Raw genomic sequence first — 19,902 nt, 5'->3', positions numbered from 1 at the left:
ATTCGGTACCTTTTGAAGTCACACTGATTTCAGCGACAGGGATCTTGATTGGGGCTGAATTTGAACAATCGGTATACAGTAACATGATTAATGGTTAAAACAAATGTCATTCGTTCTTTGTCTTTTTTTATTTTATGAATGGTAAATTACAACATATGTACAAGATTGATGATGTTTTATTTTTGTCCGACACAGTCAAATAAAACGATAATATATTTTGCAATTAATATGCCAATAATTAAAATGCCTTGCTCATTTTTTTCACAAAAATAAGGCTTTGTTGACATAAACAGTCCATGTTTTTAATCAAAGCGCTGTAGGCGCTGAAGGCCTGGGGCTAGGTTTAGGGTGACGTAAAATGCATTTAGGATGTTTTGACCGAATTTCTCCCTTTGTCCGAATATATACGAATTGACCCTAGCGGTTGAGTGCAGAAGCTCAGAGACTGCAAGCAAAGACAATAGTTGTGTATATACTACAGTGTACATAGACGGTGGAGGACAACACAATACTGGTTGTTGGAACGATAACCTTTTGTTAAACTCTACAGATCTGGTAGAGGTTCGTCTACATAGGCGGTGAAGATATACAACTACAACATGGCCGCAAAAAAATTGTTATTGTTGGCGTCAAATAAATACCTTTCAATAGCCTAAAATAGTTTTCTATTACATAATTAACAGATCAGGAAAACACTCATACTGCCTTTGTAATGTGTATAAAAAAGAAAATCCACTTAAGCCCAAGTCTCACTTTTGCCGGTAGAGCCCCGGTCCATCCCGGTTTGCTAACGCCGGTCGACCGGCGAGGACCGGGATGATTCGTAGCGTAGACATTTTTTAACGCAGTCACACTTTTTCCCGGTGCCGCCCCGGTTGAAGCCGGTCAACAGCCAGACAGAGTCCCGGTCAACCCGGACTGGCTACGGTTTATCCCGGTCAAGCCCCGGTAGTGCCCCGGTGAAAGCCGGCAGCGTCCCGGCATAGCCCCGGTTGTCGCCGGTAGTGCCCCGGTGAAAGCCGGCAGCGTCCCGGCAGAGCCCCGGTATACCGTAACACCGCCGACACTCACCGTGTCTATACCGGCATCAGACCCCGGCAGAGCTACGGCAAAGCCCCGGTTTCACCCCGGTCGTCACCGGTAATGCCACGGCCCCGGTGAAGCCGGTGGCATTCCGGCAGAACGCCGGTTTTCTTATGTACCGTAGCTATACCGGGACTCTAACCTTTGACCTGACCTTTGACCTAGTGACCAGAAAATCAATAGGGATCAGATGCCAGTCATGATCAATGTACCTATGAAGTTTAATGATCCTATGCGTAACCATTCTTGAGTTATCATCCGGAAACTATTTTACTGTTTCGAGTCACTGTGACCTTGACCTTTGACCTAGTGACCTGAAAATCACTATGGGTCATCTTCCAGTTATGATCAATGTACCTATGAAGTTTCATGATCCTAGGCCTAAGCGTTATAGAGTTATCATCCGGAAACCATCTGGTGAACGGACCGACCGACGGACCGACCGACATGTGCAAAACAATATACCCCCTCTTCTTCGAAGGGGGGCATAAACATTAATAAAAGAGTGATGTCATCATCCTTCGAAAACGAGAAAAATTGCAATCTCTAGTCACGAGTCTTTTTTTAAAATAAATTGTCAAAAAAAAAAAAAACATGGCAAAAGGATATTACAATCTTCGAACATAGAAATCATCTACAATATATGCTTGAATGAAAAATATAGAACACAAGAGCTGTCAGAGGACAGCGCGCTCGCCTATTTGAGTGCTTGACAGTATAACATAAGCCATCATTGGGAAATTGTTCAAATTATTCAATAAGGTCAAGGTAATAGTTCAGGTATATTTTCAACAATCTATTGCACATTTGTAAAGACATAAAACAAACTAATAAGATGTTTTTTCAAGTGTGATAGCAATAGCTTGGGTGGGATGTTTGGACGGTCCTTCAAAAATACAGTAAATAAATATTTGTTGTTGTTTTTTAACCATGTTTCAAAGAAAAAATAAATAAATTTGGGTTGGGTAGGGGGGGGGGAGGGTTGAGCGGGGGTACAATGTTGGGTGTGGTCATTTATAAGACAGTCTTTCAAAATTAAAAAGGAAAAAAAAACGGGGGGAGGGGGCGGGGTGCAGGGATTCTGGCTAGGGGCGTGGGATATTGTTTTGTTTGGGTGGAGTCCATTGTGGTATTCAGGTAAGTTTTGTATTGTCAAATTATGAATAAAATCTAATCATACATAAAGACGTTATGGCAATTTAACTAATATTTATTCTTTTGACCTTGAGAGTTAAGGTCATTCAAAGGTCAAGGTCAAATTTAACTTGCCATGTAGAGTACCCTCATGGTAGTAAGAAAATATTTGAAGTTTGAAAGCAATAGCTTTGATACGTTAGAAGTCAAGTGGATCTAAACACAAAATTTAAGAAAATATTCAGTTACTTAGACAAAAAAGGGCCATAATTCTTACAAAATGCTTGATACAGTTGTCTGCTCTTGTTTATAGATTGGGGTCATGTTGGTAAAAAGTTTCCAAAATATGAAAGCAATATGTCAAGGGATATTGAAAATATTTGAGATGGTACCAAACTTTAACATAGATTTATCAATAATATGCATATTCTAAATGGAAAAAGGGCCATAATTCTTACAAAATGCTTGATACAGTTGTCTGCTCTTGTTTATAGATTGGGGTCATGTTGGTAAAGAAGTTTGCAAAATATGAAAGCAATAGGTCAAGGGACATTGAAACTATCTGAGGTGGTACGCAAACTTTAACACAGATTTATCAATAATATGCATATTCTAAGTGAAAAAAGGGCCATAATTCTTACAAAATGCTTGATACAGTTGTCTGCTCTTGTTTAAAGGTAGGGGTCATGTTGGTAAAGAAGTATGCAAAATATTAAAGCAACATGTTAAGGGACATAGGAAATATTTGGGGTGGTACGCAAACTTTAACATTAATAATATGCATATTCTAAGTGAACAAAGGGCCATAATTCTTACAAAATGCTTGATACAGTTGTCTGCTCTTGTGTATAGGTTGGGGTATGCAAAATATTTAAGCAATATGTCAAGGCACATATTTGAAATATTTGGGGTGGTACGCAAACTTTAACATTTGCACGCTCACGCTGACGCCGGGGTGAGTAGGATAGTTCCACTATATATATTTTATATATAATAATCGAGCTAAAAATAGGGGTCACCAGTGAAAACGAAAAGTTACCGCTTTACAATCAAGGTTACCCCCCTTTTCCAGAGACGCCATACTGAATTTTAAATTTTTATATGTGAGCATAAAGATGAGCTAAATGTTCAAAAAATATTATAAATAGATAAAAAAAAGAGGAAAAGCCTATAATAAACTCATAAACATACATACATCTCATATATCATGTGTGAGATGGAACCTATTTAGTGCAGTAAGATTTGCTAACCTAGTTTGAAATTGCACGTGAAATGCGTTCTTCTATAAATAAAACTTGAAAATTTACAGGGAAATAAGAACTTAATAATTAAGTAACAAGGCACATTTAATCATTCAATCAAACACGTTTTAAGGAAAATAGATTTATCAATTTATCAATGACTAGTGATACTAGTGATATTAAACATTAAACTTATTATGACAAACAAAACAAATACATGATTGTCATGGTAGTTCTTTGAAGAACTTCGACAGGTTGGAATAAGTGTCTCCAAAAGACGCATGGCATTGGTGACCCTGGGCTGACCGTCAGAGTTATTCATCATAAAAATGTTATTGAGAACATCGCGTTCAAAGATCATTTTAAGATGCATAAGGTTGAGTCCAGAGCCAGCTATAATATTTATGTTGTTGCAGTATTGAATACATGACTGTTAACAAGATTACTCAGTGACTGCAAGTTCCTAGCTTTTTTCTGGGTTGAATTTGAGTCCATAATCTGTCTGGTTTCATTTTCCTCCTGCACAGGTAATCAGCATACAATGTATCACTGAAAAGATAACACCATTGTTCCTTTGAAGTTGATATTTGACTAGTACATGTAGTTATATTCAGGCAGGTTCATAAGAACTTCAATAAGTTTCAGTCGAACAAAATTATGCATAATTGCAAATTGTGTTTGAATAATTTTAACCATTTTTATTTACATATTTCATAGTAAAAACACTCTTTAATTCTAATATTTCGCCCAAACGGGCTTTATCAAAGTTTACAAATACGAATTCACTACATAGTTATAACTGTCGTATACACCAATAAAGTAAATGTTTTACAACGTCAAATATGACAGGAAATGACGTCATGACGTCGTACTTTACCATGCGATATACAATTGCGCCAAAATACATAATATACATGACATTTCGTTGTATGGTTCTTATACTTGATCAGAAATTCATGCCCATTGTAATTTTCCAAATTGAATTTGATAATAAAAAGTATTACAATAACATCATATTGTTATATCAATAATAATAACTATATTAATGATAACAATAATTACTATAATAATAATATAGATATTTACTGTACCAACCTAAAAATAATATTCACAAAATCAAAATTCCTATTTTGTAGTCAGCACTATTACTATAATATCTCAACATTAATTCTTATTGACTATATTTATCAACATTTAAACAAATTGAAATGATTAATAATTAATTATTTATAATAATTTTAATTCCAATCTTTTAAATGAAGTTAAATTCTAATGTATTAGAATTGGATACTATCGTGAAGATAGAAGATAGGAAAGTAATAACATCTTTATACACAAAACCCTCAGACAAGCACATGTATTTAAACTACAAATCAAGCCATCCAAGAAAAACAAAAGAAGCCATTCCATATAGTCAAGCCATTAGACTGAAAAGAATCTGTTCTAAAGATACAGATTATCAGGTCCATAAGAAAAAATTAAAACACTATCTTCGTAGACGTGGCTATAGCGGAAAGATCATTGACAGGCAATTTGATCGAGCAGACAAGCTGGATAGGGATACTCTTTTGAAACCAAGTGAAGACAAGAAGAAAAACATGAAAAGAGTTCCACTTGTACTTACGTACTCGAAAAAACTACCACGCATACACGATATTGTGAAAAAGCACCTACCTCTACTGCACGAGTCGAATAGAATGAAGGAAGTTTTTAATGAAATGCCTATTGTTGCATACAGACGAGACAAGAACATAGCAGATATATTAGTGCATGAAAAAACCAATCGTACTATGACAAGGGAGGTCAATCCAGTAGAAAGATGCACCAAAAAGTGTGTAGTGTGTGACATGCTAACAAGGGGGTTGCACAACCGTGGAGGGGTGAGTGGAGTGACCATTAGCAAAAGGCAGACCTGTGAAGCATGTAACGTCATCTATGGAATAAACTGTATACAGTGTGACAAAATAGTTTATGTGGGGGAGACATCACGCTCATTAAAAGAACGATTAAAGGAGCATGAGGCAGATACAAGGCACCACAGAAGCAAACCTGTTGCTGAACATTTTAACTCCGGACAACATAGTGTAGAAGACATGGGAGTATGTGTTTTACAAAATATTAGAGACAATTCGGATAACTACCGCAAGATAAAAGAACTTAACTGGATTCAATTGTTAAAGACAGAAGTTCCAAATGGACTTAACACAAAAGCAGCTTCCGATTTAGTATGGCAGAATTATAGGCGATAGTGTAGGCCAATACGAGATTCGTGTAGACAGTTTAAGTAACGATAACTATTTTCAAAATGCATAATTCTCCAAAAATAGTGCATGCGAGCGTAAGTATGTGAGAGGGTGGATATGTATGTGTGTATATATGAGTATATGTGTGGGTGTGTATATATATGTATATGTGTATGTATGTACACATGTAGGTGTTTATTTGTGTACCTGTAATTATATGTGCAAGTATATGAGTGAATATGTACATGTGTGAAGGAATGCGTATATATGTGTGCATATGTATGAACACAATACATTAGAATTTAACTTCATTTAAAAGATTGGAATTAAAATTATTATAAATAATTAATTATTAATCATTTCAATTTGTTTAAATGTTGATAAATATAGTCAATAAGAATTAATGTTGAGATATTATAGTAATAGTGCTGACTACAAAATAGGAATTTTGATTTTGTGAATATTATTTTTAGGTTGGTACAGTAAATATCTATATTATTATTATAGTAATTATTGTTATCATTAATATAGTTATTATTATTGATATAACAATATGATGTTATTGTAATACTTTTTATTATCAAATTCAATTTGGAAAATTACAATGGGCATGAATTTCTGATCAAGTATAAGAACCATACAACGAAATGTCATGTATATTATGTATTTTGGCGCAATTGTATATCGCATGGTAAAGTACGACGTCATGACGTCATTTCCTGTCATATTTGACGTTGTAAAACATTTACTTTATTGGTGTATACGACAGTTATAACTATGTAGTGAATTCGTATTTGTAAACTTTGATAAAGCCCGTTTGGGCGAAATATTAGAATTAAAGAGTGTTTTTACTATGAAATATGTATATCTTTATCCCTACTGGATATAAAACTGAGCATTTTTATTTATTAAAATAAAAATATTTGGTCTTTTCTTATTTATTTGGCTTTAATAAGCCTTCTCAAAGTTGTTCCTATACATTGACAACATTTTCTTCATGTTATTTAAAAAAACAGTCATATACAATTGTCAAATACACAAGCACTGTAAGAACTGACATTAGTGTTTCATGAGAAGTGTGACATAATCCATATAATATGCGTCATCGTTTTTATTTAGTCAGACATTCACAACATAGCATGTCACTATTAGTATTTTATATGATACACCCTTTTAAACTGGATTAATAAGTAAGTGTAAACACCACATATATACATTATTCATCCAAATGTTAATACTAATACATGTATTATCCCTACTGGATTTGAAACTGACTATTAACGTTACATTTTATTTATTACTTTAAACATTGGTTCTACATTAACACTCACATAAATCAGTGAAATACCTAATTCGTTTCCATCTTATAAGCCTGTCTGCTATAAAGGAGACAGGTGAAACTTGATGAATGGTCCTTCCTGCATGTATTTCCATTTTTATCCCCACGCTTTTTGAAAAAAAGGTGGGGATATTGTGGCTATCTCCGCCGTCCGTCCGTCCGTCCGTCCGTCCGTCTGTCTGTCTGTCTGTTTGTCTGTCTGTCCGTCCGTCCTGGCCACTATCTCCTCCTACACTAAAAGTCATAGAACCTTGAAACTTACACACATGGTAGCTATGAGCATATGTGCGACCCTGCACTATTTGGAATTTTGATCTGACCCCTGGGTCAACAGTTATAGCGGTTGGGGTGGGGCCGCGTCAGAAATTATCACTCATTGTTTTAGGTTATTTTACATTTACTTCTTTATTTCTACACCGATTCACTTCAAATTGATACTGGACCTCTCTTATGACAATACGGTCAATCTCAACCATGCATGGCCCCATTCCCAACCCTGGGGCGCCCCGCCCACATAGGCCACACCCACCAAAAATTTCCATTTACTATAATTTTTTCATTTCTACACGGATTCACTTCAAATTGATACTGAACTTTTGTTATGACATTAGGGTCAATCTCAACTATGCATGGCCCCAATCCCAACCCTGGGGCGCCCGCCCACATAGGCCACACCCACCAAAAAATTCCATTTACTATAATTTTTTCATTTCTACACGGATTCACTTCAAATTGATACTGAACCTCTCTTATGACATTAGGGTCAATCTCAACTATGCATGGCCCCATAACCAACCCTGGGGCCCCGCCCACATAGACCACACCCACCCAAAATTGCCTTTACTATAATTTCTTCATTTCTACACCGATTCACTTCAAATTGATACTGAACCTCTCTTATGACAATACGGTCAATCTCAACTATGCATGGCCCCATTACCAACCCTGGGGCCCCGCCCACATAGACCACACCCGCCCAAAATTGCCTTTTACTATAATTTCTTCATTTCTACACCGATTCACTTCAAATTGATACTGAACTTCTCTTATGACAATACGGTCAATCTCAACTATGCATGGCACAATTACCAACCCTTGGGCGCCCTGCCCACATATGTCACACCCACCCAAAATTGCCTTTTACTATAACTTCTTCATTTCTACACCAATTCACTTCTAATTGATGATGAACTTCTTTTATGACAATACGGTCAATCTCAGCTATGCATGGCCCCATTACCAACCCTGGGGCACACCTAGGTCAAACATTCGGCGTGGGGATACGCGTCGGCCTCTGCCGCGCCATTTCTAGTCTTTAAGTTCAATTGATCATTGGAACATACAGTGTTGACAAAAAGTAATTAACCGTTCCTGGTCCACCAATGTTGTTGATCATTGCTGAAAAGATAATACATATGCAGCATTTTAATTTGAATAACCATAATACATAATTTAGGTGATCACACAAGTAGCAGTCATTGGCATATCCTTTTCAGAATAGTAATTTTAGAATTTGGAACATAATATACTTTTTTGTTGTTTGTTTGAGGAAAACATCATTACTTGGTCATGAAATTCAAATATGCTGTCCTTGATTTCCATGCATCTACAACACAACTTTTTCCTTACATAGCATATTTTCTTTTTCAAAATGAAAGCAAATATGAGCTGATTATGTGGTAAAAATCACTGACAGGGTGCACTTTTCCTACAAAATCTACTTTACTCCAATTATGAATAATGAAACTGTTATACTTGAAAAAAAAATATTGCATAATCCATGTACCTTCCTGTTCTGAGGTTTGTGTTAATAGCAAAACAAGGCATTCCTTTCTTGAAAAGTTGAAGACTCTTCTTTACGTGATGGGTTTTGCCGTACGATAACCCGTTCACATGGCTACAGTCATCACACAAGCATAAATCCACTTTATACCCTTTTACTGCTCACCAACAATATTAAATTTTGTAAGTGACGCGGGTTCTAAACGTTATTCTTCACAGTGCCCTAGGTCATAATTTCAAGCGTTTGACATTCGTATTTACAGGAATCGTTTTCTTCATAAATATCAACACTGCCATGCATTAGTTGACGTTTATCATTAACTCCAGTCACATTGATATGAACAATAATAACACTTTTATTAATCTTTCTCTTTCAATATAGCAAATTGCTTTTTCTTTAAACGACCCAATCAGTCAGGTACAATGTCGGCCGTATTTGTTGACATTGTATTTAGCTAGCGGATCCTACATTTAGTATTTCATAGCGTATTTAATATTCGTAGTTTTCCGCACATTCCCGGATAACATTCGGAGTGACGGATATGTACGAAAGAAGGCGATATTCACGAAGTTCATACCTTAAACAAGAGCTATCAGAGGACAGCGCGCTCGACTATTCGAGTGTTTGACAGTATAACGTAAGCCATGATGGGGAAATAGAGAATACTAGGTCGGTGCCGAATAAAGCAAAGTTTATTTTGCGAGGCTTAGAAAATCAAGGCTCGTGGTTCAGATTTTCGTGCCGAGCAAAATAAACTTTGCTTTATTCGGCACCGACCTAGTATTCGATTTATCCCATCAATTTTCTTAGTCGTTAATTATTTCTTTAAAAATAGAATAGGAAAATCGAACTACACGGAAAATCCCAAATTTATTTTAAGCAAACATTGTTTCATTATTTTAATCGTGCCGAGCCTAATACATTACAAAAAGATCAGTAACTAACCTGTTTTTCTGTTTATCATACCTCTACGTCCCCGATTTTTAAGAAATAATTAAAAAAACACTATAAACAACTGCAGCTTTAGCGTGAAAGAACATGCAATGTGTCGTATGACGTGTTAATAATGACGTCACGAGTACGCGCACTTAATATTTGTAAATAATGTTTTTTTTGCTTTTTGAGTTGCATTATGTGTTAAAAATATATTACATCTTGGTATCAAATTGTTTGTTTTGTTGAATCTGATTCGATTTTACTAAAAAATGATTACTTTATAGTTGATTCCGAGTAATATGACCATTCTCCGCCGCGCGTGACAGCTATATTTCAGCACTGCCGAAATAGAGGAAAATTTATTCCACAGTGGTTTATTTCGACAATGCACGTCTGATGATGGGATAAATTGTTCATATTCAATAATTTATTAGACGATCTTTCAAAAATAAAAAAAAGGAAAAAAAATATTTATTTTTTTTTTGGGGGGGGTAGGGGGGTTGAGAGGGGGGTATAATGTGGGTGTGGTCATTTATTAGACGAGCAACTCGAAATCGAACCTATGGGTATTTGGTCCCGCGATAAAATTAATTGCGTAGGAGTGTGAATCATTTCAGCGTTGGATTGCTATTGCATGCCTATTATCAGCGAATGCTTAAACGTTAAATTTTAACTGTGCTAGTTATAACGTAGATTTGTCAAATAGTTTTACTACATACCGATTAGCGAAAAATTGCTGGTACATTTTAATCACGTACTCAATGTCAATGTGTTGGTTCATTTTTATCATGAGTGTAGCAAGTCAAAATCGAACCTATGGGCATTTGGTCCCGCGATTAACTTGACTGTGTAAGAGTATGAATATTGCAACTGAGCAGCGAGTATTTGTGTTATAACCAAAGCCGGGACTTGCACCCAGATTTCTTCTCCCTCGAAGAAGGAAAAGCGTTCTGCGTTGAACTACTGTGGTTGTGTTAACACGTTTCATACAAGCTACATGATCAAGAGGTGTCACTCAACGTTTTATACGGGCTTGTGACCGTTCTTTTCACAGCAAAATGAAAAGAGCCGCTTTACCACCTTGCAATATGCAATACGGACTAGCATACTAGCAAACAATATAGCCTTTAATTTTGCCATGCATTAACGAAGAAACATTGGCCTTTCGGCGATGGCTAAACCTCAGAAATCCCATTTAAATATATATTTTTTTCACATCTTGCAGAAATGTTCTGTTGCATAATTTCTCAAAATATCCTAAATCAGATAATATACAATAACATGTGGACATCTGTTCCAGTATCTTGCAAGACGAATAACTATTTGTGGAGCTGTAACATAGCACAACCTTAGATATGTTACTGCCTTTCAACTGTGTTATTTTATCAAATATATTTCATTGATCAGACACGACAGATTTTCATACCAACTACACGTGAACAAAACACGTTCGTATCAAACTGCAAAATTGCATTGTAGTGTTTGCAGACCACCTGCTGCTGAGAATTGTCTTCTACTATACAATACATACCAATCATGACTACATCTCACGACCAAATCAACAACGCAAGCTAGCGACAACCTCATCTGTGGTGCTAACATAGAGATATATTATAGCGTATGTTTAACCCGTTTTTGTCGTGATACGAATTCGCATGTGCCCGTTGAGAGCATGTGTTTGTGCCTACTGATTTGAAACATCAACACCTTTACTATACATTGCTACACACCAATCTCGACTACATTTCACAATCAAAACAAACATACAAGCTAGCTAGCGACAAGCTAAAACGTTTTAGCAGCGTTGAAGCGACACTGCTTTCCAAAATATTCAAGCAGGTGTATGAATGTGCTTACAGGTCTGTAACATTGATGCTACTATACTATATATTACATCTCACAACCAAATCATAGCGTTGAAGCGATACTGCTTTTCAAAATATTCAAGCAGTTGTGTAACTTACTGGCGTTTCAAAATGAGAACATTCGAGTTGTTGAGATTCAAATACGGTTGTAGACTGTAGTGGAGCGAAAGGTTTTTAATTGGAATTGCTTTGCACTATTTCAAAGTTAGTCATAAAACTGCGTTTATAGTTTTTATCAATTGTGCTAGCAATTCTGAGAATGTCATGAAAGTCGCTCAAATCGATGTATATATCATTTTTTCATCATCAACTCATCAACTTTCTATCAACTCAAATAGAAATAATCACTTAACGTTATGTGTATTGTGTTTTTGTTCGTATTTTCTACATGCGAAATATGAAGCCTAAATACTGATAAATGTTTATTTTGATGTTTCTCATTGAAAGACAAGCTATACCTATCGTCGTGCAAAATGTGTATGCAGTTAAAAGCGAGTAACTGCTTTGAGTTTACGAGTCGCCTTATGTAAGTCTCAACACGAGTAGTTCGTTAGGCGCAATTAATGTTCAACGCAACATTGAGTAGCATAGTTTGTGTCCATATGGCAAATATCTAATAACGTTGAGAGTCATTCATATACTTTTATTTATCATGTTCCCTCAAATAAAAGTTTGAAAGTTTTTTGCTTTGTACGATTGAAAGCTAGTGGTGTCACTCGGCGTTTTCACGGACTTGTGACCGTTCCTCTTGTGCTCAGACAAGAGAAGTCGCCTTCCCACCCAGCCTAGCAGACTTTGTGCATTGAAGCACTTAATAGAAATGTTATTGCTCGGTCATCGGTCAGGTTCGGTCAACGCGTGCCTGCGTTTCTGAGAGAGCCAGATTAAGATATTTCGTGTCACCGTACGAAAATACCATGGTGTCGCATAGCAAAGCACAGGCATGTCACCATGCGTGCCTACCACCCTTCCAACAGCGCAACAATGTGGTGTTGAAAGGATTCCCAGATAGTGTCGAAAGTATTGACGGTCATAACGGGGACGAGTTGCTTTATAGCGCCTCATTTCGTATTGACTTGCAACCCCGCCCTAGACCGCTACACAGCTAACTGGGCAGGACTCCATCTGACTATCAATCTCAGCGATCATAGTTTTGAAAAACGTCTGCTTTTTAATTGTTGGTATTTGGTACTTGGAGTCTCTTGTGCCAAAGTAGAGACTTACTTTTTGTTTAAAGATGAAGCAATCATTAACTGGTTGGTAGTCTTAACAGTGCGTCAAGATAAGCACCGTGAAAACATTTTAGCACCGAAATACCGAGGTGTTCACCCCCAAGTGCTATCAGTGCGCTTCACACTTGTGGAGTCTTAAACCCCTCGGCCGCCCAAACACAGTTAATGACTGTTAATGTTTATTTTTTGTTTGATTTTGGTATTGCATAGTTTAAACACAAACACATACATCAATACATCAATATTGCTGGCCAGCGCAATAAAACAAGGAAAAAAAAGGTAGGAGAACAATCTCCTTTAGTTTTCATGTAAAAACATAAACATAAACATACACACTGTCAACACTTGCCACTTGCAACACCGAGTTCGTTTCAGTTCAGAATGTACACATTTTTCGATCGACACACATTCGCAATGTTACATGGATTCACAAAGATACATGGATTCACAAAGTTGCACTGATGTCCATACACGGGCCAATGTTCAAGTTATCGGTGCGATGGACCCACGGTTTTGTCGCAGCTATACGCCACACGTATGTATTGACTACTCGGTGTCCACATCAAGGTTTGCAAATTGGCACTGAAAATAGAAAAGCAAATTGTGTTAAACAGTAAACGATGAAAGTAAACAGCCTGAAATGATAAAAACATGCATGTGTAATATACCATGGATCAAATAAAATAGTAAACACAAACTGCTAAAGAAAAACACACAACTCTACCAACTGTTTAACTGATACTTACTTTTTTGTTTTGTGTTGCATGTTCAGGCGCCTTTCTGTCACTGCTCGTCTAGCAGTACAGCTGAAATGAAATAGAAAGCATGATCAGAAACTTTCATTGTAATTGTACAACTTACAATTTATGTGCACAATTTTGCATTTAAGTATAACATACAGTAAAACAATTTCAACTAATACTCACTTTTTTGTTGTGTTGTTTCCACAAAGGCGCCTTGTTGTCACTGCTCGCCTGGTAGTAAAGCTGACTCGTCAAGTAGTAGAGAACACTCGTCTAGCAGTAAAGCTGAAATGAAATCGAAAGCATGATTAGAAACTTTTGAATGTGTTTGTACAACTTACAATTTATAAACACAATATTGAACTGTAACAGTAAACATGAAACAGATAACAATTTTACTTACCTATGTTGTCTTCGCTGAAATACAAAAGTCATGTTCATAGCAATCATAGCATATTAACATACAATGAATACAACTCAAAACTTTTAGTAAGAAACTCAGTACTTACTTTGTATTTTGTATCCAATCCCTCTGCGGGCAATCTTCTTCAGTCCACAATCGAGCTGAAATCAAGACTCAATGCATACATGTAAATTTTGCCAAATAACAAACAGAACTGTGAACCAAAACTTTAACTAAACAAAACTAACTTTTCAACTGTAATGGTACTCACCTCTGGCAACTGAAATCATACAGACATTTTGCATAGCACAATACATTTTTAGTTTGAAGATAAGAATGATTTATGAACATTTTACTTACACAAAGCATAAATATAAAAGACATGCTATGATGAAAAAAACAATATGTATACAAAATTATACATAAAAAAACACACTATACTTACCATTGCTGACCTGAAATTGAAAAAAGCACATTTTGTATAGCAGAATACAAGTCATCAAAACAGTTCAATATGAAAATTAAAGAAAGTTTGTGTACTTACCACAGCCATACTGAAATGAAAAAGAAACACATTTTACAATGCAAAATACAGGTCATCAAAACAGTTCAATATGAAAGGCAATTGTACTTACCACAGCCATACTGAAATGAAAAAGAAACACATTTTACAATGCAGAATACAGGTCATCAAAACAATTCACTATGAAATTATAGAAAGTTAGTGTACTTACCAACAGGCTACTGAAATGAAAAAAACATTAAGCATTGCATAGTAGTATACAAGTCATCAAAACAGTTCAATATGAAAATTAAAGAAGGCAATTGTACTTACCACAGGATACTGAAATGAAAAACAGACATTTTACAATGCAGAATACAGGTCATAAAAACAGTTCAATATTAAATTATAGAAAGTTTGTGTACTTACCACAGCCATACTGGAATGAAAAAAAACATTTAGCAATGCACAATAATCAAGACTTACCTAGCTGATCTTGAATCATTCTCTGTTTCTCAACTTCTCAGTTGTCCAAAAGTCTGCTCTGTAACGACCCACCATTCCAATCTGAAAAATAGTTAAGCATAACAAAGCACAAAACAAACCAAAAGAATAGTTTACTTACCTCATATTTTGTGCAGGTTTTCAACAGCCAATTTTCTTCTTGAAACCTGTATTCGTCTCTTTTTTGACCCACTGTGGAACAGTCACAGCAATGTAAGTCTGAAACATAGAAGGGCATAACAACATAACATACAAACCAGTATATTTGTTTTGACTTACCTCGTGGCTAGAGTCGAGACACAGCTGCTGAATTTCTTTTCTGTCACAAGCTGTCAAAACATCTCTGCAACATCTCTGCAATTGAAACCTTCAAACAGAGTAAAACAGAGAAACATTTTGTATACAATATAGTAAACACTTACCTTGTTATAGGCCTGAGTTGCAGCAGTGATTCTTTCTTGAAATCTTCTTCTTTTGCATCACTGCATGAGAGACCTGAAAAATAGCATGCAGTGCAAAACACATGAGTTAAATTAAACCAAAATTGTGTTTCTACTTACCTTGCTTCTGTAGAGTTGAATCACAGTAGTAGAATTCCTTCTTCAAACACATTTCTCTGTCTACACCAGGAACTTGAATCTGAAACAGAGAAAAGCATCACATCAAATTGTACAACTCAAGTGCATTCATTCAATGCTTACCTACTTTCTGTTGAGTTGTTTCACAGCAGCTGAAATCCTTATTCACTGTTGGCACTGCTATGAGACCATTTCTGCATGTGAAATCTGAAACAGAGCAAAGCAAAGTATGCATGGTAAAAATCAAACAAACAATTGTAACACTTACCCTGTTTGCAAGTCCCATTCACTTTCTCAGCAATGTTCCTCTTCTTGAATCGTCTTCGTCGCTGACTACAAGTACACCTGAAACATAGCATGCACAAAACATACCATATAAAAACAAAATACAAGTGTCCATACTAAAATGAAACACACTTACCTTTCTGCTTTGCTCAGCTCTGTTCGACTGTCAACTCTTCATGTCATGTCGTATCTGAAACGAACTAAATCAAAACATGCATAGCACACTATCATTGATAAAATATTGAAACAATTGTATGCTTCATAGCTGTGTTTTTTCCACTTTACATCACAGACAACTGGCGATCACAAAAGTAAAGACATTTTTGTACTACTCAAACATTAAGCTCACATTCACGAACACCAACCGACAGAGTTGTTATAGAGTGATAATCCCTAAAACTGTAAAAAAGAATCGAAATCAGTGTTCATTCATCATGATTTATTGAAACAAATGTATATTACAATACTCACCACAGCCAACTGAAATGAAATAGAAATGTTAACAGCATGCAAACAAATGTCAATCAATATTTAGTAAATATCAACAAAAGCATTTCGATACACAAAGTAAGTGTTCACCATCATAGTACATCATCAGTTAGTTCGACATCCCACGGTTGCTCAAGTGTAAGTACTGGCTAGCATTTACCCCTTTCAGTAAACCATCACACATCAGCATTTTTAGACACAAGTACTGATAGATTCAACCCTTGTTATCATCTTTCACAGACTTCTATGAGTAAACAACTGAAAAATATAAAACGTTTGTACTCACTGTTTGGCAGCTCCAAGAAACACGTCTGTTCTGCTTGCCATCTGGCCATCCACTGAAACAAAACATCTTCAAACACACATACATGTAAAACGTTTTTGAACATAAACCAACACAGATAAAACTTGAATTATCCATCTGTACATGACACACATGAAAAATAGCATAAGTTTACCATCACATTACAGCAGTACAAATTAAAACAAAAATTTGATCGACTTACCTTGCTTCTGTAGAGTTGAGTAACAGACGTGGAAATCTTCTTCCATGTGTAAACCAGTGACTCGAATCTGAAATAAAGTAAAGAACACATTGTACAACTCAAATCAATGAATTAAAACTTACCTTACTTTTGATGAATTCTGTTTCAGCAGTTGAAATCCTGTTTAATTTCTGCATGTGAAATCTGAAACAGAGCAAAGCAAAGTATGCATGGTAAAAATCAAACAAAAACACAGGTTCAACTTACCCTTTGTATGTTCCATCCACTTTCTGACCTATGGTCCTCTTCTTGAATCGTCTTCGTCTCTAACTGCAAGTACACCTGAAACATAAAAGCATGCACAACATCCCATATAACAACTATTTTGTACTTACCATATGAGTGCTTTTCTGTTCAGGTCAGCTTGAAAACCCATCACTGCCATCAGCATCTGAAAAATAGTACATCACAAACAAACAAACAAACATAACATATCATAAAAACAGTTTAACACAACAGATATGAGAGCTCTCGCAACCACGTCTGTTCTGTTCGACTGTCCAAAAGCAAGTGACAGTACTTCAATTCACTAACATTGAGAAATTCTAAACTTACCTTCAAGGCTTGTTGAGTAGCTACAAAAACAAGACTGCTTGGCTCCACTGTTCACTCCAACTGTCATATCATCACTGGATAAGCACTCCTGAAATGTATTGAAACAAAACATGCATAGAACAAACATTCAGTCAAAAGTACTTACCTTTCACTTTGTCACTGCCCTGTGCTCAACTCCAGTCAGCATGACATCTCTGCTTGAAAGTCTGAAACATATGAAAACATGCAATGCAAAACAAACATAGTTACTTACCTTCTAGCATATTGTTGGAGCTCCAGAAAACACGACTGTTCACTTCAGCTGCCAGACTTAAACTGCCAGCACACATCTGAAAATCTGAACAAAGCATTCATGTTCCATACTGTACTAGCCGTATGATTTTGAGTTACTGACATACTTATCATCCAAAAAAAGAGTACATGAAAATCTAGCAAAAAATAGGTTTTCATCTGTTCACGAGTTATACTCTGAAAGAAACCATGATGATGACAAAACTCACTTTATCTCTTCTTTTGTCAAAACACAAGTGTTCATTGTGAAATTTAACAAACTTACCTTTTCGTTTCCCAGCTCTGTTCAAATGTCAGGTCTACATTTCATGTCAAATCTGAAAAAGATCTACATCGAAAAATGCATAGCACACAATCTGTGTTAAAACAGTAAATGTTTGTTGTATTCAAAGCTCCGTGTATTTTTCACTTTACACATCACAGACAACTGGCGACCACAAACGTAGAAACATTTCTGTACTACTCAAAACATTGCTGTATGAACGCCAACCGACATATTTTTGTTATAGACTTATAGTCCCTAAAACTGTTCAAAAAGAATCAAAAGCAGTTTTCAGTCATAATCTTTTATTGAATTCTATACATAGGCAATACAATCTACAGTACTCACCACAGCCCACTGAAATTAAACATCATGAAATATACATGTTAAGCAATACATTTATCATATTATAGTGCATATCAACAAACGCAATTCAATAAATTTTATGCATTCAGTAAGTGTTCACCATCATGTTACATCATCAGTTCGATTAGCATCACCACAATACATCAACTCATAATACTGGTTAGCATTGAGCTCATGCTATAGCTATCATACATCAGCATTCATAGACACTAAAAATCAAGTAATATCTACAGTACTCACCACAGCACACTGGAACAAAATAGAAATGTTAACAGCATGCAAATACAAGTAAAGCAATATCATATTTAGTACATATAAGAAAAGTTTGTCAATACACCATCATATTACACCATCAGTTCGTTTCACATTCCCACGGTAGCTCAACTCTTAGTACTGGCTAGCATTTAGCCTTTTCAATAAACATTCAGCATTTCTAGACACAAGCACTGATTAATTCTACCCATCATATCATCATTCACATCATTCCATACTAAGTGTACAATAACAGTTTTCATTAAGCATCGTTAACTAAAAACCACACATACAAGTTAAATCTGCAATACTCACCACAGCCCACTGGAATAAAATAGAAATGTTAACAGCATGCAAATACAAGTAAAGCAATATCATATTTAGTACATATAAGCACATGCATTTTCATGAAATATGTTTCCAATGTTTTTACATCATCTGTTCGTTTCCCAAAGTAGCTCAGTAAATATTTTGTAACACCATCATCTCTCATCACAACATATCGACACTATATCAGTACTGAGTAATTTATACCCAACTCATTTCACTTCTCTATCAGTACAACAACTCAGCAATAATACGCCAGCCGCTTAAAATCATCATAAATCATCATACACAGTGAGACACGTCAACAGTCAAACACAAAAGTTTGTACTCACGTTTTGTAGAAACCCATCCACAGCACGACATCTGAACTTCAACTGACAGTCAATCGATTCACACCACAACACAAATTTAATTGCACACAACTCAAGTCAAAGTCAAGTCGTCATCTCATAACAATAACCTAACACTAAAGTCCGCCAGTCATTCAATAACCCGAGTACCAAGTCATATTCTATAACGCGAAGTCAATTTAACTCTCAAAGTACAAGTCAGTAATACTCAAATCTTTTTCATAGTAAAAAATATTTCAAAGTCAATTTTTTTTCAGAGCTCACAAAAACAGGTCTGTCTTCGTCAAAGTCTATCAGTCAACTAAAATTCTTTCATAGTAAAAAAATTTAAAAGTCAAAACTTTTTTTCAGAGAACTTAAAAAACGCGTCTGTCTTTGTCAAAGTCTATCGGTCAACTGAACTTTTTTTGGGCGCGCAATTCAATTTATACTGACGCAACGTCGAAAAAACACATCCTCTCTCTTCGAGAGCCAAACTAAGAATGACAGAAAATCATATTAAAAATGTTTACAGTTCATGATTTGAGTTAACAATTGAATAAGTATTTAATGAAAAATCGTAAAAGCAAACTTACCTTTCAAAAATCCTACAAA

General features: G+C 35.8%; 1 protein-coding gene and 1 long non-coding RNA gene across 10 annotated transcripts in view; both read right to left on the bottom strand.

The window, feature by feature from the left end:
* The window catches only part of LOC127843109 (uncharacterized), a 9,864-nt gene extending 5,302 nt beyond the window's left edge, over window positions 1-4,562 (bottom strand). Inside the window, exons 1-2 of the mRNA XM_052372919.1 lie at window positions 3,905-4,562; window positions 1-54 (exon numbers count right to left, since the gene is read on the bottom strand). The exon at window positions 1-54 is cut by the window's left edge and continues 177 nt beyond it. Coding sequence (XP_052228879.1) covers window positions 1-54; window positions 3,905-3,953 — 103 coding nt within the window. The 5' untranslated portion in view covers window positions 3,954-4,562. The remainder of the gene's footprint in view (window positions 55-3,904) is intronic.
* Window positions 4,563-12,397: 7,835 nt separating this feature from the next.
* LOC127842603 (uncharacterized) lies at window positions 12,398-19,293 on the bottom strand. Of its 9 annotated transcripts, XR_008031723.1 has the most exons (5): window positions 18,017-19,293; window positions 17,714-17,797; window positions 13,783-17,548; window positions 13,603-13,662; window positions 12,398-13,438 (listed from the first exon to the last, which is right to left on the bottom strand). It is a non-coding gene; the product is annotated as an uncharacterized LOC127842603 (long non-coding RNA). The 9 variants fall into 9 exon arrangements; XR_008031722.1 differs by having other exon boundaries at window positions 13,783-17,797; XR_008031726.1 differs by lacking the exons at window positions 17,714-17,797; window positions 18,017-19,293 and having other exon boundaries at window positions 12,707-13,438; window positions 13,783-15,793; window positions 16,008-17,463.
* Window positions 19,294-19,902: the final 609 nt, after the last annotated feature.

Source organism: Dreissena polymorpha, chromosome 8 (genome assembly GCF_020536995.1).
Source record: "Dreissena polymorpha isolate Duluth1 chromosome 8, UMN_Dpol_1.0, whole genome shotgun sequence".
Lineage (NCBI taxonomy): Eukaryota > Metazoa > Mollusca > Bivalvia > Myida > Dreissenidae > Dreissena > Dreissena polymorpha.
Note: the sequence above shows the minus strand (reverse complement) of the source record. Positions and strands in the feature narration are given on the sequence as shown.